At 53.3% G+C, this 20280-nt stretch overlaps 7 protein-coding genes across 7 annotated transcripts; 4 read left to right on the top strand and 3 right to left on the bottom strand.

Annotated features, from left to right (window-relative positions):
- Positions 1 to 980: 980 nt before the first annotated feature.
- On the top strand, positions 981 to 1862 carry NCU10427 (hypothetical protein; the record flags this gene model as incomplete). The annotated part of the gene is made up of 3 exons (XM_001728233.2): positions 981 to 1019; positions 1292 to 1575; positions 1638 to 1862. The coding sequence occupies 2 exons, from the start codon at positions 981 to 983 to the stop codon at positions 1535 to 1537; spliced, it is 285 nt and encodes a 94-aa protein (XP_001728285.2). The 3' UTR covers positions 1538 to 1575; positions 1638 to 1862.
- Positions 1863 to 5714: 3852 nt separating this feature from the next.
- gh61-5 (glycosylhydrolase family 61-5) lies at positions 5715 to 7307 on the bottom strand. The gene is made up of 3 exons (XM_951016.2): positions 6898 to 7307; positions 6002 to 6691; positions 5715 to 5939 (listed from the first exon to the last, which is right to left on the bottom strand). Exons 1-3 carry the CDS (start codon positions 7144 to 7146, stop codon positions 5886 to 5888), a joined length of 993 nt encoding a protein of 330 aa, XP_956109.2. The 5' UTR covers positions 7147 to 7307; the 3' UTR covers positions 5715 to 5885.
- A 779-nt stretch (positions 7308 to 8086) lies between these two features.
- On the bottom strand, positions 8087 to 10431 carry NCU08761 (vacuolar sorting receptor). The gene is made up of 2 exons (XM_951017.3): positions 8896 to 10431; positions 8087 to 8719 (listed from the first exon to the last, which is right to left on the bottom strand). The coding sequence occupies exons 1-2, from the start codon at positions 9853 to 9855 to the stop codon at positions 8567 to 8569; spliced, it is 1113 nt and encodes a 370-aa protein (XP_956110.2). The 5' UTR covers positions 9856 to 10431; the 3' UTR covers positions 8087 to 8566.
- Positions 10432 to 10815: 384 nt separating this feature from the next.
- On the top strand, positions 10816 to 12716 carry erg-3 (ergosterol-3). The gene is made up of 2 exons (XM_951018.2): positions 10816 to 11056; positions 11144 to 12716. Exons 1-2 carry the CDS (start codon positions 10980 to 10982, stop codon positions 12537 to 12539), a joined length of 1473 nt encoding a protein of 490 aa, XP_956111.1. The 5' UTR covers positions 10816 to 10979; the 3' UTR covers positions 12540 to 12716.
- Positions 12717 to 13067: 351 nt separating this feature from the next.
- On the top strand, positions 13068 to 14690 carry NCU10567 (hypothetical protein). The gene has a single exon (XM_011395695.1). It carries the CDS (start codon positions 13666 to 13668, stop codon positions 14482 to 14484), a length of 819 nt encoding a protein of 272 aa, XP_011393997.1. The 5' UTR covers positions 13068 to 13665; the 3' UTR covers positions 14485 to 14690.
- NCU08763 (hypothetical protein) lies at positions 14575 to 18339 on the bottom strand. The gene has a single exon (XM_951019.2). It carries the CDS (start codon positions 18180 to 18182, stop codon positions 14730 to 14732), a length of 3453 nt encoding a protein of 1150 aa, XP_956112.1. The 5' UTR covers positions 18183 to 18339; the 3' UTR covers positions 14575 to 14729.
- Positions 18340 to 18879: 540 nt separating this feature from the next.
- NCU08764 (hypothetical protein) lies at positions 18880 to 20269 on the top strand (the record flags this gene model as incomplete). The annotated part of the gene is made up of 2 exons (XM_951020.2): positions 18880 to 19050; positions 19254 to 20269. 2 exons carry the CDS (start codon positions 18880 to 18882, stop codon positions 20109 to 20111), a joined length of 1029 nt encoding a protein of 342 aa, XP_956113.2. The 3' UTR covers positions 20112 to 20269.
- Positions 20270 to 20280: the final 11 nt, after the last annotated feature.

Genomic DNA, 20280 nt, shown 5'->3' with positions numbered 1-20280 from the left:
CAGAATGATCGTGTTTCACAACATGCCTTGAGTAATTCTTTGACCATTCGGCCTTCATCTCATTCTCTGACAAGATTTCTGTCCTAGGCACCCATGAATACCTATAATGCCTCTTCCGATGTTCCGATGTACAATGGGCACGGGCAATTTGGACCACTGCCATGCGACTTCGAATCATTCATGACCGCAGAAGGCATTAAAACCCAGATATCTCCGGTTGCAGTGACACCTCAAACTGGCCCCGCTTCTTCTTCCACGAGAGTGTCAACATGAAGAATGTTTGACTCCTGCCGGCACGGCCGAGCCCAACTCATCAAGAACCGGGAGATTGAAGCCTTCTACAAAATCTCGCCTTTGGACTGGCGCACCATTAACGCCTCCTGTGCAACTTCCCCGTGAACAGCGTGCCACAGCAAACCGGAGAGCACATACTCCCAGTTAGCACCTACAACCCGACGCCACCATTGAATTGAACGAGTTCGACTGTCTGTTTCATTCGAGCTTTGATGCGAACCACTAGACGGTTGGGCGGACGATGCCAACATTTGCATGGGAGGTGCCAGAGGTCCTCAATGAACCGCCGACGTGAACCTTCAGGTTCAGGCAATGGGGGACAATCATGGAAGATTCAAGTACGTGCGAACCAACAAGTGAGCAAACCCAGTAAGTCTGGGAGGCTAAGGGATGAGGGAATTGGCTGCTGATCTTGCAAGGAAACTGGAATGGAGTGAAGTGATGCCCCAGGCGTATGGAGGACCGATCGATACCTCTACCTACCTCTATCAAGAAGATCGCGGTTGCCGTTCAAAAGGTGAAGATGTTCTTTGACCCCGAGGCTGAGATTCAGGCAGATGGAAAAGAAGGTTGATGCTTAAGGTTTTTACAGTCCAGCTCCAGTGAATGAATCACAGAGATGCAGTTTACCTCTAGTGGAGGATCAATTGTGCTTACAGGTCTCTAGAGCCTACCGTCGTCTCTTAATGGCCTTCACCATCCGCGCCATACCATTCACAACCCAGGTGATTCACGGGCATTTCGTTCCTTTGGCACTGACTTAGTTATTTCCCGCGTGAAAGCTTTTAAGGTTTCAATAGGTATTTAACAGTGGCGCCGCTGCAGCATAAAACCCTCCATCCGTGAGTTCTTTCTCATTGTCACACCAAACGTCGGAAACCCAACAATCCCCATTTTACCTATCCCTAGAGGTACCAAGGCAAATGTAAGTGCGAAATCACTCCACTACAACTAAACGGCCAGATGCTAGAGGTAGCTAACATCCTCACCATCACAGAGCGCCAGTATGTGCTACACTTACACTGAATACAAGTACTGCGCCCAAGGTCCCCGCTGCCGCGGGGGCTATGGCTGGGTCAATAGTCAGGGCCAATCCTACGCCAAGTCCTACGCACAGTTCGTGCGCATTCGTCGTTGCTCCAACTTTGAGCGCGGCTATGACTGCCGCCAAAGAAGGTCTTTGGGACCTGGCTCCGAGACCAAGACCAGTGAGGAGACTTGCCTTATTTGCCAACTCTGGTAAAGCTCAAAGCCGCCTGCGCCACTCAATGGCATACCTAGGTACGTAGGCTATAATTTCTCGTCTTTACATCTACCAACAAAACATTGAAAAGGAAATCAAGGACCAAAAGCAGCAGAGTGAACGAATTCGACACGAAATGGTACTTGAGTGATAGGAGGGGTGTGGAGAGATTGTTGAAATCTTCCAACGTACCTCTACAGAAGGAATCAGCGAACGGAAGGAAAGATGAGGGTCAAATTCACAGTTGGGTGTGGAAGGCAGTCGATAGGGCTGTGTTTGTACTCGTAAGATTTCCGTACAGCGCCTGGATTCACACAATTTAGATACCATCAAAGAGCTCAAGTTTAAAGGCTTCATCGCGAACATCTCTGTGTAAACACTCGCTGGCGCTAGTCCGGTGAAAGGGCCGCTGAAGGGCCGAGATTGTTTAAACCATAGCACCTGCCCCTGGTGAGACACTCACATGTCTTTTGGAGCTCATGCCCATTTGCAACGTAAAAATACTATCACTTAAGCTCCCACACGAACTGGATGGCAATAGGCTTTATCTCTTTTCCCAAGTACTGGATACCAAGTCGTGGTGAAGTGGGATATCCGCTTGCCAGCAAATAAAGGGCCCGGAATCCAGTGAACTGTCCTGCTCTTCGAAGTAGAGTAGTTCCTTGTGTTACCACCATTCACTACGGTAAAAGAAAGAAAAAGAGACCCCGTTATGGAGGCTTTTACCCAATGTTTTGGCAAGGTTTTGCCGCCAAGATTACAGCCTGAGCATCCATACAAGAGAATGATAGGTAGGTACTTACCATAGCGGGAAAACCGGGCGGTCATCTAGGCTAGATGACATTGTCTAGGCTAGATACTCAATCTAGGCTTATTGGACGGAGCTCCTGATTGGTTGGGGGTGATGGTTCTTTCCCAAACCTTTGAAAGCTTGGATTTTTTTTTTTTTTTTTCTAGTAGCGGTCACTCTTTCTCAGGATTTCAAATGCCTATAGGAACCAACACAGCGAACGCTTTTATTATTCAATTGGGCTAGTAGCTCAATGGTTCTTGTGTTTGCTCTCTTTCTTATGGCTACCAGTTCAATCCCGCTGGTAGTCGCCTTTTTTCGGTCGCGCGAAAGTTTCGCATTGTTCTCTTTGGAAATGCCTTCATTCAGATAGTTAGACTTCGAAGTCGAAGTCCCATAAGTAAATACCTACCTAAGTAACTACCTCTAGTAAGGGAAACCACTCTCCCACTATAGTAGTAATAGCGGCTATTATAGTGGTTCCTAACTTTTGCCCCCTATAAGCCCATTTCAACCAATCAGAGGCTCCTATTTCACGTCTAGGCTAGACTTTTCGTCTAGCCTAGTTCACCAGACAAGTTTAGTTTTCCACTCTAGGCTAGACACCCCCTTCTAGACTAGAAACCCTCCTTATATTCCCGCTGTGGTAGGTACCTCTAGGTATCTGCAAATACTCTGCAATATTGCCGTTTGGTACAGGTGGTGAATGGAATTAAAAAGCTTTCGTTCACTTGGCAAGCGTTCGGGATCGAATTGATGATTGGTGGAGATTAAGGTACCTAGAGATATTCACTTGCAATGACCTTCAATTCCTCCCTTCATGGGCCCTTCACGTGGACCACTATTCACTTTCGGGAACATCACAAGCCGCTTTCAGATTCACCGTGATGAGGACAAAAATCTAATAGTCGTAGGTAGGTACCTATATAACGCCTCCAACTTATGCCCTGATAGAGGCTTTCCTTCTACCACCCAAACCATCTAAACCAAACCAGAAAGCCCAAACTAGAAGACTTAGAACACCGCAGGCAAGCACACAGGTAAGGATCAAGACACCTACCTACATACATGAAATCTACACACACAGCGTACAGGTAACTAACAACCCAAGAAAGCAAATAATCCAAGATGTGTCAAATCTGGTACAAATTCCACTTCTGCTCCCAAGGAGCAAGCTGCGTCGCCGACAACGGCTGGGTCAACCGTGCCGGAGAGACATACGTGAGGCCATACGCTCGGGAGGTCATGCTTAGGCGTGAATGCTCAGGGCTCAGGTACCGCGGTTGCTCCGGCCAGGAGTATGTCGGTGGAGACACCAACGAGAGTGACATCATGTGCCCTCAGTGCGAGAGCGCTTCTAGGAGCCACGGAAGAAGAAGGAGACGCTAGAAGTGCAGCGGAGGACCATGGCGGAGAAAAGCACTCCGGACAGAAAGGAGGAAGGAGGCTGGACAAATGAAGACCAGTGAGAGGACTGGAACGGAAAAGAGACAGGGGAAAATCGTTGGAAGAACATTGAGGGAAGAAAATCATTAACACAGGCTCGCAGAACCGGAGGCACGCTCGTAATATGAATATCTTAGGAAGCGCAAATTGACAATCTGAGCTTCAGTTCTCCTCAGAAGCTCATGGATTCAAGTGCCACTCATGATCAAACCAAGCCCGTTGAAACCTCAAAACATAGAGGTACCTACCTCTAGAGGTACCTAGCTCTGGCCTCATAGAGGTACACTATATGTGCTTATCATCTGATTGACAACTTCCTCACATGAGCAGACTTGAGTCTACTTGCTGCTCTCGATGCTATCATCTACCATCAATGGTACTTCTAACCCTCCAGTCGTGACTGAAATCATTCTATTTTCATGATTGATCGCCCTTAGTTGTGAACCATACCTGCACCATTATTCTCAGTGAAAGGCTCTTGGATCTCGTCCTGAGATTGCTCTGGGGATCAAACTGCTCCATCATTCAATTTCAACTCTGCCTTCCAGTCCGGCCCGCATGAATCTGGTACCTTGAGGAAGGATTCATACCTAGTAAATCATGGTTGAGCTAAGCCAGGTGAAAGCGAAGAATGACCGGGGTTCTCTTAGCTGGCGGTGATCAACGATCAAACACCTCAGCTTCCATCCGCCGGACTCCGAGCATCATTGAAACTGTCTCTGTGGTCTGCCGGGTCACCTCCACGCTGTAACGGGGTTGTGAAGCCATCAAAGTGCGGTAGAAGCACTGGGATGAACGCTATAATCCCATAGTTGAGCTGGCATGAACTTCACCCTATCCACCTGCGACAGTCCAACGCAACAAAGATCATTCACCATCCCATGAGATGCTTCACCACCACAACTACGGATGGGGCGGTCTCACGGTCAACCTTGAAAAATTGACGTCCTTAGACCACGTATTTAAAGGCCTCAATTCTCGCCAGAACAACCCAGATTTTGCTTCCTTAGTCCTTACCCCAACCCAGAAGGCAACAATACTGCAAGCAAGCGAACGCAAGATTCTCAAGCCAGAAAGACATCTGTACTCGTCACCCTAAACGTTCATCGCCGAAACAACCACTCTTTCAACCACAAAAGATCCCAAACTACCTACCTGTCGACCTAGCAGCTAAACCCCCAAGCATCAAACACAGAGCCAGAATGTGCCGCGTCGGTTACACATACAAGTACTGCCTCAACGGCGAAAACTGCCATTCTGACTGCGGCTGGCAAGGCCGCAATGGCGGACTTTACCCCAGAGGTGGGTATTTTGTAGCCACAGAGCGCCTCGCCAAGTGCGGACCCACCAACCGCCCTCCCTGTATCCGCTCTAGATGGCGTCATGATACGTACCTCGATGGGAGGACTAGCGACGAGTATTGCCCGGCGTGTCAAAGGGTGGGAGAGACGAGCGGAGATAGGTGGTACTACCATAGGTAGGAGAAGGTCTTGGGAAGGGTGAGCAGATGGGAAAGGATGGGAAGGGATCAATACCAAGAAGGAACAACACCAAGAAGGAACGACAAGGGGGGATAAAAACAACAAGGGGAAACCGAAGAGGAATCTGAAGGCGGAAACAAAGGGGAAAACGTTGGAGGGTGCTTGCTGAAAATTAGGAAGAGGATAAGGTGAATAAAGGGGAGAATGGCGCAGTCGCAGCCCAAACCGATTCAGCCCATTGATGCCACTTGTGAACGCACCATTCCTACAACTGTACAACTTGACGTGATATGGCTTTCGAAACTTGACACAGCTTGACATAATAATTGTCTTGTAACAGGCCTGTAAGCTACCCCAAACCAGTATCGCAGCTTATCTCTACCTACCTAAGCATACATATCAAAAAGCACGTTGATGCTTGAACATGAGGGTGAAGTCTCGACGACTCTCATGCAGGATATGTTCAACTTCAGCCGCGGTCATATAAAGACCAAGACCCAAACCCGGATAATTTAAGTATGTACAGCGAAATATGTTTGTTGCGAAGCGATAAACTTCGACATCCCGTTTGTCGTTCGTTCGTCAGAACTTGCCAAGGGATACCCATCGTGTCGGTAATTGAGGGCGGTGTTTAGACACACTGGGAGTAATAAGGAGGTGAGACAGCGCTGCAGGTGGATCCGGACTAGATAAAGTCACATTAGCAAGCCAACCCTCAACTCGACCATTAAACAGGAGGACACTCACAGCGCAGGATGTGCACCCGGTATAGCCGGTTCCACCACACTGCTGATACTTTGCAACGCTGCAGCCACCGCTCCCACCACCGCCTCCACCACCAGCAGCCGCCGACGTGCTCGCAACAGGGACGGCAGAAGCAGTTCCAGTCGGGCCGGAGCCAACCTTGCAAGTAGACTCGCAGCCCACGCAGCCGCTTCCGGCCTTCTTGGAGCTTCCACCCGAGTACACAGCCGGTCCGGGGGCGACGTAGGTGCTCATGGCACTGTGGATGTCAACGAGGATACCAGGGTCGGAGCTCTTGTAGGCACCAGGAAAGCTGACAGTCGCCGGGGTAGCGGAGCCACCACCGGTAACGGAGATCTGGTAGCAGGTCATGTACAACTGGGCACCTCCCGCGCTTGCGGCGGTATGGAGCGCGATAACCTCGGCACGGAGGAGATAGTCACCCGCGGGGATGTCCGAGGGGATCTTGACCTGCATCTTGCCGCAGCACGAGTTGAGGTCTTTGACGCCCCAGAAATCATCGTCGCCCGAGGAGCTGGAGGGCTTCTTGGCCCAGGTGTCCTCAAAGATCTTGAACCAGCCAGAGGAACCGTCGGCGGAGGCGGCGTCGGAGACCTTGGACATATACACGAGGACGGGACCGTAGTGAGCGCCACCGATGGCTTCAGAGGAACAGGAGCGGTCATTTGCTTGCTGCTTATAGGTCAGCGTCGGTACGGGAGGGTGTGACTGAGGCGAACATGAACAGGCGGGATGGAAAAAAAAAAAGGAGGTGGCGGAGGGAAGAGGAAAGAGAAGAGAGGGAGGGAAAAGCAGGTAACTCTTGAGAACCTGCTCCGCATGGAAGGCAGTCAGGGGCGAAGCCGGCGGTTGACGAGAGCAGGAGAATGGCAGCATACCTGGTGCATCTCAACAGTGACCGTACTTCCCGCCTTGACAGGGCACTTCTTCGCAACGGGCGAAGTTCCCGTGTTACACCTCATGGCATTGCTAGTCACATCGGTGACGGGGGAGTTGGAAGGAGGGACGCGAGCGCATTGCGAGCCATAATCGGCACCATCGACCCAAAGGGCTTGGAAGGTGGCGTGGGCGGCGGCTTGTTGGGAGAGTAGGCCGGCGATGAGGCCGGTGACAAGAGTGGACCGCATGTTGGGCTGGTGCGTGAGTGAGACGTAGAGGATGTCGTGAGCGATCTGGAGAGAGAGAGAGAAAGAGCGTTCTATGGGTGTGGTTGAGCTTTTTATCCTGTCTGTGATAGTTAGGACTTGATCCAAGGACCGGATCGGCGATACGGCACAGCCAGTCCCTGAATTGGGTTCCAACCCCGGAGCATGAATCCAACTGTCATCCCCATTAAGTGCTGGTCCTGTCATTCCCATGATCTTGCCCCGGGAATCCATCCCCGGCCACTTCGGAGCGGCAAGCAGGGGGGGCATGGTGACGCCTGGAGCCTGTTGTAGGTGAGGTGCCATAATCGCACACGAAAGGGGTGCAAGGAGACTTGATCGGGAACGCGGTGCGGCGCTGTTTCAGTCTCTGCTGACGAGGATCGGTAGACTGAATGACCATAACTGGGCTAGAATGGAGTGGTTAATCTACTTGGCATCGCGAATTTGGCAAGACGGAGTGACAGTGCCGTGGGGGAATGTGTCTGGGGATGGTAAGCCACAGTCCCGGAAACCGGGAAACGGCGGATGGTGTGCCGTTGACAGTTTGGGAGTAGTCGATGGGCGGCTGCCAAGGATCGAGGGGCGGCATTTAACCGAGAGTTTTGGTTACTCATACGGCGACGGTAGAAGATGTCAGACATGAGAATTTGAGATGTCAAACGAGGTTAGCAAAATCCATTGACTAGTCAAGAATCCTGTAAAATGATCTGTAGAGTGTATGACTGGAGCTTGGTGTTGGAAGAAGATTTGTCGTTGCGGTCGAGGGTTGGGTTCCGGGGTACGCTTCAATACCACCTCGCCGCCCCCTGACTAACCCTCCGGTTCCGAACGTTTTGTCAACAAAACTGGCAACGGAAACAGGATTTCACTTGCCTGAAACCCTACCCGCAGCTTGCTAGCGCGATTGCAAGGTTTGCGGTCCGACATTTTCAGTACAACCGGAAGCATGGAGGAATCGATGACCGGATGCGTCTAGCGCTGTGCTTATAAAAAGCAAGAAAGCCAGCGCGAAGACTGCAACTCCGGTACAAGCAGCCGGATCACAGGGCACGAGACCTTGTAGCAAAGGGGGGGGTTCATCATGACAAAGCAGCAGAATCTCTGACCCTTCGTACACCGAACGAAGTACTGCGATGGAAGAAAAAATGTATACAAAAGTCTATAACCAAAAACTATCCGCTGTGCCTCAAGTGCCACAGGCTTCGTGGGTCTTTCGATACCACCAAACACCGGACCGGCCCAATGATGCTGTGGATAGACAAAGCGGCCAGACCAAGAAAGGACCAGCCTCGAGCAGAAGAGAAGCATTGATAGAACAGATACTCCGAAAGACAAGAACATGGAAGAAACGAGCCACAAGCATACCTATCCCACTTCTACTACCGCGCCTAGGTTGAAATCAATCGTCCCACTCCTCATCAAGCTGATCGATCAACCGATTCTCGTCGTCGTTGTTACCGTATCGGCCACGAGACGACGTGTTCAAAGATCGGTATCCGCGGCGCAGGGGCAAGAAGCGAGCGCAGGACGAAGTAAGGATGACGAAGATGTCCTGCGCAATCGATAGTTAGCATGACGGCTCCGTAGAAAGTATCAACCACAGCCGGCTTCTGCTCCCTCACCAGTTCACGCCCTCGCAGTTTATCGTTCATACTACACCTTGCTCATCTCTTTGCGATCCTGCACCCGCACAAAGGAACCGAGCCAAGAGGAAACAGCACGTCCTACCTTGAGAAAGCTCCAGATACCGGCCCATAGAGTATAGTTGGGCAACTGCCTCCACCCTCTTTGCTTCACGACGGTGCGTTGGTAGAAAACACCACCAATGACGTACACCGCCAGTGCAATGAAGAAGATGATGGCAAAGACTCCTCCGGGACCCACGGACCCCGGTTTATGTGGCTCGGCTCCGGCACAGGCGTGTTGCGAGCGAACCTCGAAAAAATAGGAGCATTCGTCGGGGTCGGTGCCGACGAAGGAGACAGCGGTGGAAGTGTCTGGGGAGCGGTCGCAGAGGAAAGAGATGGTTGCGGACTTGCGGCGGGTTTTCTTTTTGGATGCGTTGCTGTGTTTCCGCTTGTCGGAGTCGGAGTCGGTCTGGTCGTCATCACGATCTTCGTCTTCGTCGTCCGAGTATTTGCTGTACGCAGCGCCTTGGTGAACACCGGTGCTTCGTTTCCGTTTGTCGTCCTTGTCGTCCTCTGGTGGTTCACACGGCGACCCTCCTGTATACTGCAGCACCAGCTTCCTTCCTCTCGGCTTCAATGCTCCCGACTCCTGCCCTAGGCTGTATACCTTGCCACCCTTTTCATACCAGGCACCGACCTTGGCCCATGCCTCGCTCGTCAATCCCACGACATCCTCGACGCCCTTCACCACAGGGGCGCATATGTTGAGCGTGATGTTGTATCCGTAATCGTAACCGCGGGCTTGGTAGTCTTGGGTGTGCGTACCCCGGGCGAGCTTGACGCCCTTTTCGGGAACAACGGCGATGTCGGGGCGGAGGTCGTAGAAGGCACCGTTGGTGGAGGTGGCGACGCAGGGTGTTACGGTGGAGGTTGTGGTGGCTGTTGATGATGGGGAGGGCGACGCGGAGGAGGATTCGTCATCGGAGGCGTGGGCAGCACCGGTCAGGGCGCAGAAGGCGACTAGGCTCGAGAGGAGCCGGCTGGGACTTGGGGCATGCATTTTTGGTGAATTGGGGTCGGGATCGGGATCGATATCGGGACTGGTGATGGAACAAAGTGGGAGAGATGGAACTGAAATGGGCAAGGCGCTCGGTGGCGCTCGCTCGTGGTATGGTTGGTGGTGGTGGTGATGATTGTGACTCGTGGCAGCGGCGTCAGGAGGGGTTATTGCATGCAGTGGTAGAGGTAGTATACACTACACTAGAACTTTGGATCGACCAAGGATTGGGTGGGTAGGTAGAGGTAGGTCCCGTCTGGATCGATTTGGCTGCTGATGGAGTCGCGGGGTTGACGGAGGTTGTAGATCAATTCGTGGTAAGAATTGGTTGTTTTTTTGTTTGTCGTACAGTAGTGGAAATTGTTAGGTGATGGCTTTCCGTTCTGGAAGTGGCGCGCAGAACAAAGAGTGCCTGTTGTCGTCACTGGAACAAAACTGAATCGAGCAAAGTAAAGGCTGCCTTCCATGTCTTTGAGTGGCCAGCAAGATCCAACGTCTCCCATGATTGGCCCATTCCTTGGACCGGGAAGATCAGGGGTACATCCACACCAAGATGGAATTCGCCAAGGTACATTGCTGCTCCAACAGGTAGGAGAGATTGGACATGAGGGGCAGGCAAGACAGCGGCTCGAACTATGGAATCGTACCATTGCTCACCTCTCGGATAATCAGCAGCCCGGATCAGGATCTCCAGTTGCGAAGGAGACAGCAATACGCGGATACGGTCATCTGGAAGCAAGGTACCGACTTGAGGACATCGAGTGAGCAGGAGTACTTACTTTGAGCATAGACAGCGAGTAGTACTTAGACGCCAAGGAAGGTTGCCAAGACTGGAGATCCCAGCCGGAAAGCAGAGATCCGTCTGGCACGACAGGTCGATTGGCTCCACTCTCCCAGCCGGCAACCTAATTGAAGCAGTCAATTGGCCCCCCAATTGGCCCATCGAAGCTCCCGTCCTTTGGCTCCTCTTCGTCCGAACCGGGGACCGTCACTGTTCCGGTTGTCTGGTTGGCTGCCGGCTGAGTTGTCCCACGACCAACATCGGGGAGCTGAACATTTTAAAAAGGCAGCTTGATCCTCTCCCCGCTCTCCGTGTTGTCGTCTACAGCATCACAGCCAGCATCACCATGGCCGGGAAGCAAAACCAAGCTGCCCCAAAGAAGGCGGTTGCGCCGCGCCAGCAGCACTACGAGTTTGGCGGCCCGTAAGTCAACCAAAAACAGAACCCCTGACTCCATCTCGTTCGTGTCCAGACCACGCCCCGCTAACAAGCTTGACAACGATCAAACAGCATCGGCGCCTTTGGCATCACCTTTGGCCTCCCCATTCTCGTCCACGTCTTCAACCTTTTCTGCAACGACATCTCGGGCTGCCCCGCGCCCTCGCTCCTCCACCCCAAGTCTCTCGACCTCGCCCAGCTCAAGCGCGAAATCGGCTGGCCTGACAATGGCGTCTTCGGCCTCTTCTCGTGGTCCGCCACGCTGTGGACTTTGGGCTACTACGCTCTCTCGCTCGTTCAATACCGCTTTCTCCCCGGCCACCACGTCGAGGGAACCGAGTTGAGCACCGGCGGCCGGCTCAAGTACAAGCTGAACGCTTTCAACTCGGCCATGTGCACCTTGGCCATCCTGGCTGCCGGCACCATCGCTCAGGGCGCCGAGTTCCCCGTTTGGACTTTCATTTCCGACAACTTTGCCCAGATCATCAGCGCCAATATCCTCTTCGCTTTTGCCCTCGCCATCTTCGTCTACGTTCGCAGCTTTGACGTGAAGCCGGGCAACAAGGACATGCGCCAGCTAGCAGCAGGCGGTGTCACCGGCTCCCTCATCTACGATTTCTACATTGGTCGCGAGCTCAATCCTCGCATCACTCTGCCCCTCATCGGCCAAGTAGACATCAAGGAATTCATGGAAATGCGCCCTGGTCTTCTGGGCTGGATCATTCTGAACTGCGCCTTCATCGCCAAGCAATACCGCCTTTACGGTTACGTCACCGATTCAATTCTCTTCATCACTGCCATCCAGGCTTTCTATGTCTTTGACGGAATCTACATGGAGCCGGCCGTCTTGACTACGATGGATATCACTACCGACGGCTTCGGGTTCATGCTGAGTTTCGGAGATGTCGTTTGGGTGCCCTTCATGTACTCGACTCAGACTCGCTACCTTTCCGTCCATCCTCAGCAGCTGGGCGCTTTCGGACTGATTGCTGTTGGTGCTGTCCTGGCTGCTGGTTATAGCATCTTCCGCCTGTCCAACTCGCAGAAGAACAACTTTCGCACGAACCCCGAGGATCCTAGTGTTAAGCACCTTACCTACCTCCAGACCAAGACTGGATCGCGACTCATTACCTCGGGATGGTGGGGCATCGCTCGCCACATCAATTATCTCGGTGACTGGCTTCAGAGCTGGCCCTATTCTCTCCCGACCGGCATTGCTGGCTACCAGATCTTGAGCGCCGGCAGCAACGCCCCTGGTGCAATTACCATGCTTGACGGGCGCGAGGTTGTCCAGGGCGAGGCGAGAGGCTGGGGTATCGTTTTCACTTACTTTTACATCTTGTACTTTGCTATTCTCTTGATCCACCGCGACCTCAGAGATGACGAGAAGTGCTCCAAGAAGTATGGTGACGATTGGGAAAAGTACAAGAAGCTTGTCAAGTGGAGAATTGTCCCTGGCATCTACTAGCCCGATGGATAATGTTCTGTGGTTATGTGGTTGTGGTTTTGGATACCCGGCGGAGCTTCCTCTGTTATCTGCAGTTGGTGCGAGGAATTGTGGATGGTGTGAGGAATAGTGTAACGGAATAAGCCAACAGCTAGACCCGATAGGGATATAATGAAACTACAGTACTCATGGATCCAAGCCACCCGTCACGTCGCTACTATGAAAGTAGGTACGCTTGACCTTATGACATGGCGAGCGGGATCGGAAGGAAGTGACGTGTTACGCACTCCTGTCCTCTGCAGCTGCCCCTGGATGTTTTGTCGGTCCGTAAGGGGCAGTGAACAGCTGAGCCAGAGTCTCCAGTGCGGCTGGTCTTCTCGTGTTTACACTTGTCAGTTGTCAATCCGTTTCGACGTTACAGGCGTCGTGTCCAATGAGCGGCGCACAAGTCGTTGATCACGGAGGCTTAGAGGATGGGATAGGGGTCCAGATTTGCCAGACTCCCCAGATTCTCCAGTGTCTCCAGTGCGTCTCCATCCAGCGTTGTCCGTCCCCATTTTTCCCTCTGTCCATCACTCATGCGCAATTCCTACAAAGATCCCAACACTTCCCTCTACCCTTGAATTCCTAGGAACATCCTTCCCACCCCATCATTATCACCAAGCTGAAACAAATTGGGCAAATTGGTACCTTGACGTGGGCGTTGCCATTCCAACCGAACCAGTCGCCGGCCAGGGGTAACACACAAACAAAGGTGACATCATCGTCCGACCCGCACGGCGTCCAAGCTCCTCCCGCATCCACTCTGAGGACCCTGACGACCCCGAAAGGAAACATCCGTCAGAGCAACAACAACAAACATCATCAACTCCAAAGGGAATTGATTCGAAACAGAAAGTTTCCTAGCCTCGAACCACACTTGGTACCCATCACGGCGACCTTCCTCCTACTACGACTGTCCACACCCGCATCAAAATCCGTATCGTCATCCGACAACTGCTCTACCTATTCTAGATTGTTCCCCACATCATCGACGTCGTCGCCATTACCACCACCTCCCCCAGTATATCTCCAATACCGCGTTGCGATCTCTTCACCGATCGCCTACTACAGAAGAATACCCAACCCAGCAGACTATCGAGTCGCCATGGGCCGCTGGAAAGAGCTCGACACAGACGCCGACCGTCTACCCGAGAACATGACCCGCATAGGCTACGACGCGGATACCCAGGTCTACACCTACCGCGACAACACCGATGGGACCCTATGGGAGGGCGCACCCGGCGCCACCTACGGCAAACTCTTCCCAGTCAAGCCTCCGACGCCATTACCTAGTGTCGAGGTCCCAGAGGTCAACAACGGTACAGAACCAGGCTATGTCCTTGAAGAAGGGCCGGATCACGATCCATTTGGTGACCATAACGCGGTACGACGGGACGACGAGAAGCCTAAACGAGGATATAGCACGAGGAAGAGGGTGGATTCTGTCATGGATCGAATTGCTAGTATCAGGGAGAAGCCGGATAGGAGGCCCAGTCGCAGGGAGAGTCGAAGGGAAAAGGCAGATGCCGGATACGGCGACGAGAAGGATTTGGGGAGGAGAAACACCACTAAGAAGGAGCGTGACGGCCACCACTACTCGGAAAAAGAAACCCTCCCCCGCTCCAACACGACTCGCACAAGCCGTGCTGCCTCCACCCCCAGTTGGGACCCTCGGCCATCGCCACCACAAGAACAAGACGGAAGCTCGAAGCTGAAGCGAGCAGGTACCCTCTCCCGCATCTCTCGCTTCCTAACAGGCAAGCGCAAAGACGCTGATCCAGACTACGACGTGACTCCGGGAACTGGAGGCGCAAGTAACGGCGGGAATGCGAATGGGTCTAGAGTACATCGTTGGGCGACAGGGAGGAGGCAAAGAGCCACAACTTTTGACGACATTCTGGCGGGAATTCCGGGGCAGCATTGAGTATCCGGCATGGAACATGACAGCAGCACTGGTGGGGTGAGGGCACGTCTGGTGTCTTTGGGGCTGACGTGTATAGGTTGGACCAACCGTCTCTTGAAATATCATTTTCCGGCGGCCAGCCCGGGGAGGTGTCCTTGCCTTGTTCTACACCTTACTTAGTCTTCTACTCTCATCTCCATTAGAGCAATACATTACAGTTAGAGAAACTTTTCGGTTATCCCGCCCGTAAGTGAAACCATAACTCCTTAACATCTGGGAATCCAATACCCTCCCGTCCCATAATACCGATCCCTGGCCTTGCCATCGTCCCTTCTAATTCCCACTTTATGCACCGGTATCCGATCGATCTGCTTCGCCACCGCATCCTTGGCCTCGATTATCTTTTCTTTGACTTCCTGTCCCTTTTCCACCACCTTGGTCCTCCTGAAACCTCCTGTCAAGCCCCTCTCCCCATCCGCGTTTGTTTCGGCGGCTTCCATGCGTTGAAGGGTGGATTGGGCGGTCCATCTCGGCCGGTTGAGACTAGCTAGAGCAAGAACGACATCCTGGTGGGCGGTGTCGAGCCGGTACTGCGGGCCAGTCTCGCGATAGTCCAACACTGGATGCAGAAAACCCATGACCAACACTTCCACCTTGCTGCCAAAGAAGGTTACGCCCGCGCCGAAATCGGTGATGAGGTGCACCGTGGTCTGTTGTTCCACGATGACGGCTGTTTTCCTCGCGTACGGCACCGGGCCCGAGGAAATGATCGCTTCATACCAGACCTCCTCCATTGGGCCTCCGGGACCCATGGGGCCACCCTTGCCGGGAATGATGCGAGTATAGCCGAAATACACGCCTTTGAAGTAGTGCTTGATTTCCTCTGGTAGGTCTTTGAGGTTGGCTGTGGGGATGCCCATTTCCGCTGTGCTTCTCCCTGTCCCAGGAACCACTTTTCCTCCAAACCGGATTGGCAGCGGCGCCAACGGTCCTTCGTCGGGCCCAACCACGCCCGGCATTCCGCTCCCTTGTTGACGTCCTTCTGGCCCTCTCCTCGTCGCCATACCTGCAGCAGCACCACCAGCACCAACAACACACATAGCACCAAATAACTCCCTCAACCGTTCCTGCTCCTCCGCCTCGGCCTCTTCCCTCGCGGCCTTGACCTCCTCGGTAGCAATGATTCCTAGTTCTTCAACGATGGGATGCGCTCGGTAGGGATCGATGATTTTAGTGATCGGGTCCTTGATCGGCGCAATTTTGGAGGCGACCATCTCTGATGCAATGAAAGAGGTGAGGGAGATGCCCATTTCCAGCGGCATGGTCGACAGAGAGGCGCCGCGGATGGACGAAGGGTCAGTGGATGTACTCGCCAACCTAAAGATTGGGCTCGAGCACAACACCTTCATCTTCTTCCGCTGCTCTTCAAGCAGCGACTGTGGATCTTTCTCACTCTTCTTCCTTTTCTCGTGGTCCTTTTCTGACCCATCTGGGTTGACGCACAAATGAACCCGGAAATACCCATCCTCACACCCCTCCGGCACCCTCACCACAGCCGTCAAGCGTGCCACATGTCCCTTTTTGTCGCCAAATTCCTTCTTCAGCTTCTTCTCCGTCCGCTTGATATCCCTCTTCCACCCCCTCTCTTCCGTCGCCCCTCCCAGCCCTAACAATCCTTGTCCGCCTGTTTTGCCAGCACTTCCAGTCTCCAACTCCTCAGCCAAAACCTTACTAGCAGGCGTCACACAAACCCAATCCTCTCTGCCACCTAACCAGTTCTTGATCTTCATCCCACTGTCTCCCGAAAATCCACGCTGTTGAATCCACAACGACCATCCGTTTCCATTCCCGGCTACATCTGAGCTGACACCAGCGGCAGGCGGCAACGAAGGCAAAGCAGGAAGCGGGTACTTGGGACTCGAAAAGATAGAGATGGTCACGGTCGTTTTGGGGCCGTGGTGCCAGATGACAGCCGGCGAGTGGCGCAGAATGGTGTAGTGCTTGGTGGACTCAAAGGGGTGGGAAATGAGGCCCGATGCGAGGTAGGCGGTTTCGGAGAGGGCGTTGGACCAGAATCCTTTTGTCTCTTCCTTTCTGGAGGACTCGGATTGTTGGAGTTGGAGCTGTGGGAGGGATTGGGAGTGGTGGAGTTGGGGTTGTTGTTGTGAGTGCGGTGGTTTCGCTATGGCAAAGGTCTTGGCATGCTGTAAATGGGGATGCGGACGCTCGGGCCAACATTGTGGTGGAGGAGGAGGAGGAGGAGGAGGAAATGCTTGAGCTAGTTGAGGGGGAGGATGATGCCCCGGGAAACCCAACGTCTGCGGTGGCGGTCCCGGCAGCCGCGGTGGAGGAGGAGGAGGAGGAGGGAAAGGGATAGCTGCCGTCGTCGTCGCAGCGCGGGGTGGTGGAGGGCCCGGTGGAGGTCCGGGAAAGCCCAGGCCGTCAAAAGTGGGCCCCGCTCCGCTTGCTCCATTCCAGGCGGATCCTTGTCCCGATCCGAAAGTCCCGGGATCTTCGGGTGGTCCGGGACTGGGTAGAGCACTTCCGCATCGACTCGGGCTGCTAGCTGACATGTTGTATGAAGGCGAATACGGCGAGTGAGGTGTCAATGGAGTATGCGGCTGCTGGCGATATTTGTCATTTCCCAGCCCCGGTGGTGGACCGAAACGACCTCCATGTCCGGTAGTTGCTGCTCGTTGAGGAAATGGAGGGACTAGGCCGCTTGGGCTTCGTGGCGCCGCGGAGGGGGGTTCGAATGTATATGCTGACGGAGAAGGGGTGGGATATGGAGAGAGATGGCTCGAAGACGGCAGGGGAGGACCAGGTCGGAGGGTGGGCATGCTAGTCTGCACTTTAAGATTGTTGTGGTTGCGGGAGTGCTGCTGTGTGTGAGGTTCCTGATAGTTCCCATGAGGTTGCCTTTCGGGGGGGATATCCATCATCGTAGGCCATAGGCGTCCTCCATTGTCATAAGGAAGGCCATAAGCATGCCCATGTCCTTGGTGCTGCTGCTGGTAATGCTGGTAATGTCCGTCGCCATAATGCGCATCTTGAGCAGTTCGAGGCCGGCCATGGAAAGGCGAAGACAATCCCCTTCCTCCTCCCGGTTGTAGAACACTTGGATGCTCATGCCTCGGCGTCTCACTACCTCTAGTCCCCCTACTTACTGGCCTGTCCAACGCTTGTTCCCCCAAATCCAACGACGAAGGCAAGTTATTTGCCGCGGGCCAGTAAGCGTGGAATGTTTGTCCCTGCGTACCCTGTCCATTGGGTGTGCCAGGCCTTTGCTGTCTTTCCGGGACTTTTGGTGGAAGAAGAGGCGGCTTTTCATCCTTTACCAATACCTCCCGTGTCGTAAAAGCCGTGGTTGGCTCCTTGTGGAAGGTAATGGGCTGAGGAACAGCCGAGGGCTGGCGAAGGTGGGATCCAGAACCAGCTGTTGCGAGACTATGAGCGGGAGCATCGTCAAAGTCGTCTAGATAATCGTCGATGAGGTCGATGAGTTCGAATGCTGAGCCTGGACTTTGGCCTTGTGCTTGTGTTGGTCCGGCATAAGGAGGTGGAGGGTCCAGGTATGGCTGTTGTTGTGGCGTGAATGGTGCATATGCCTGTGGTTGTCGATGAGTTGCATGTGGTGTGGTGGGCGCTGCGTCAAGTGGTGTCGGTTTCCGTCTTATAGGCAGCGGGGGGACGTTGTAACCATGGCTGTACGTTTGCATTGCGGATTCCAGATTTCAATGGTTCTTTTTCTTTATGTGTGTAAGGTACTGTAACTAACTGACTTCCTGAAAGAGTGACTAAAGTGAGTGATATCAACCTAATGGAAGAACGGAATGTGCACAAACAAAAAGAGAAGGTGTTGTTCCGAAAAAGAACCCGAAAAGTAAGGCAAAGTTTCTAGAAATTCCATGACTTGGAGTTCAGATCAGCGGGTGGGTGGACTGTAATGGACGCCGGGCCTGGGGAACCAACGAACGGGACGGGAAAAGGGTCAAATTGTTATACCCGATACGGACTAGCGTTATGGGCTCAGGAAATGGGTCATCCCAACTCGTCCATGCACTTGCAAGGAAGTCGAGTCTGGGCACGCTGGACGACTCCTGCCGAGCTTTGTGGTGGAAGATTTCCGGGGTATCTTCAAGTACAGGTAACCACGAGGGGCTATGATTACCTAACTGAGCATGTTGTGACGGACTATACCAATGACTTTTTCCACGAGCAGTACTGCCACCCCGACTTTGCCGGCCAACTGTATCAACACTAGAAATCGTCCATAGGTAGCTATCGAGCTCGTCCACCAAGTTCTCGCCTACTTCATCCATCTCCACAAACCACATCAGTCCACCGGATAGACAGCCCTTACCTCACCGAGCCATGTGCCTGGACGGTGTCGCCGAAAATATGTAATGGGCGACGATGAAGAGCAAGAGCTGCCTGGCGCAGCTGCCCACCCAGGCTTGGGAACACCGCATCACCGAAAGGTCTGAGCTTTACAGACTCAAGATCAGTCTTGGTCCATATTCCGCCAACGCATGGATCTACACCCCTGACCACAACGTGTTAATTTTGGGCATGGAGGAAGTCAACGTGCTTGGGTTGCATATGTTGGATGACAGAGTTACCTAGAGGTAGGCATCGCATACGACCAAGATGTCTTGGGCCCCAACCCTGTAGAGGTACCCTGTGGTTAAGCAGCGCCAGCGCCAGGCCTGAAAGGGCATCATGCCCTGCATGTTTAGGCACTTCTTTCGTGTTCGACATCTTTGAGCTTCACGATTTCTGCAGTCCAGTTCGCATACACAAACGTTTGCAATGTCGACCGCACCGCAACTGTCTCCACAACTCTGAGGAAGCTTCCATCCGAACTCATCCAACAAGTCCTGAACCATTTCATCGACGACCTTCCCGGCGATCATGACATAGACTGGAGATCTGAGGACGAGATTCCCAGAGACGAACTACCCCAGCCGTTGGACCCATGGACAAAATATCGCCACATCCCGCTCTTCAGCTGCCAGAAGCGCCGCATTGAGCGCCACTACCGCGACCACTGGCTCAGCAGGATCACGATTTACCTGTACCTGGACCCAAACATGTACAGCACCTCGCGGAGGATGCTGTACTGTCGATATCTCTCCTGCCCCGAAGGCAAGGATCTTGCAATGGCGCTGCCAGAAGTTGAATTCAAGGAAGGTGGGGATGGTGGTGCCGAGGCAGACGCGGAGGAGAAGGTCACCTTCTTTCTACGGGGTGCAGTGCGGTCAGCTCGCGAAAACTCGAACGGAGAGACCTCGAAGCGGGAATTCGGCAATGTACCGGAAATTCTGCCCCGTGTCGAGAACACGTGGGCGAAGGTGCTCAAGGGGAAGACAGAACGACTCGGCCTGACGCTGCGCACCAAGGAGCAGACTCTCGAGTCGGGACCCGAGGATAATTTGTGGACAAGAGAGAGCGAAGTCGTGCTGAAGAGTTTGGAGGTGTTGGACCATGTTCGGCGGGTGCAGTTCAACTGGAAAAAGCTGATGAGCAAGGTCTTGTTGAAGTTCGGATTGTACAACGGGTACACTTACGTTCCTGAACCGGGAGTGGACGTGAGCGAAGATGAGGACTGGATGATTGGGATGAGTCGAAATAATGGGATGATTTGAGGACAATCAGTGAGGAGATGTCTAGGACACTGAGGATGAAGGGCATAGAGCGGCTGTAATGATGCGCGTGGAAGTCATTGCGGAGGCATATGGGATGGTTGCAACGATGTACAGGGGAATTGTTGGCTCGCATGCCAGGTGACAATTGGCCTTTCTCGCGAGGACACGT

This window comes from Neurospora crassa, linkage group III (genome assembly GCF_000182925.2).
Source record: "Neurospora crassa OR74A linkage group III, whole genome shotgun sequence".
Classification (NCBI taxonomy): Eukaryota; Fungi; Ascomycota; class Sordariomycetes; order Sordariales; family Sordariaceae; genus Neurospora; species Neurospora crassa.
This window is presented reverse-complemented; position numbering and strand designations above follow the sequence as displayed.

What these genes read in the sequence shown, in the direction of transcription:
- NCU08763 (XM_951019.2), bottom strand. Translation starts at nt 18,182, where the DNA reads ATGCAAACGTACAGCCATGGTTACAACGTCCCCCCGCTGCCTATAAGA.
- erg-3 (XM_951018.2), top strand. Translation starts at nt 10,980, where the DNA reads ATGGCCGGGAAGCAAAACCAAGCTGCCCCAAAGAAGGCGGTTGCGCCG. An exon ending in CACTACGAGTTTGGCGGCCC is followed by an intron (nt 11,057 to 11,143) that starts GTAAGTCAACCA and finishes ACGATCAAACAG; the next exon opens with CATCGGCGCCTTTGGCATCA.
- gh61-5 (XM_951016.2), bottom strand. Translation starts at nt 7,146, where the DNA reads ATGCGGTCCACTCTTGTCACCGGCCTCATCGCCGGCCTACTCTCCCAA. An exon ending in TCACTGTTGAGATGCACCAG is followed by an intron (nt 6,692 to 6,897) that starts GTATGCTGCCAT and finishes ACCTATAAGCAG; the next exon opens with CAAGCAAATGACCGCTCCTG. An exon ending in CCGGGTGCACATCCTGCGCT is followed by an intron (nt 5,940 to 6,001) that starts GTGAGTGTCCTC and finishes GACTTTATCTAG; the next exon opens with TCCGGATCCACCTGCAGCGC.
- NCU10567 (XM_011395695.1), top strand. Translation starts at nt 13,666, where the DNA reads ATGGGCCGCTGGAAAGAGCTCGACACAGACGCCGACCGTCTACCCGAG.
- NCU08761 (XM_951017.3), bottom strand. Translation starts at nt 9,855, where the DNA reads ATGCATGCCCCAAGTCCCAGCCGGCTCCTCTCGAGCCTAGTCGCCTTC. An exon ending in GTATCTGGAGCTTTCTCAAG is followed by an intron (nt 8,720 to 8,895) that starts GTAGGACGTGCT and finishes TCGATTGCGCAG; the next exon opens with GACATCTTCGTCATCCTTAC.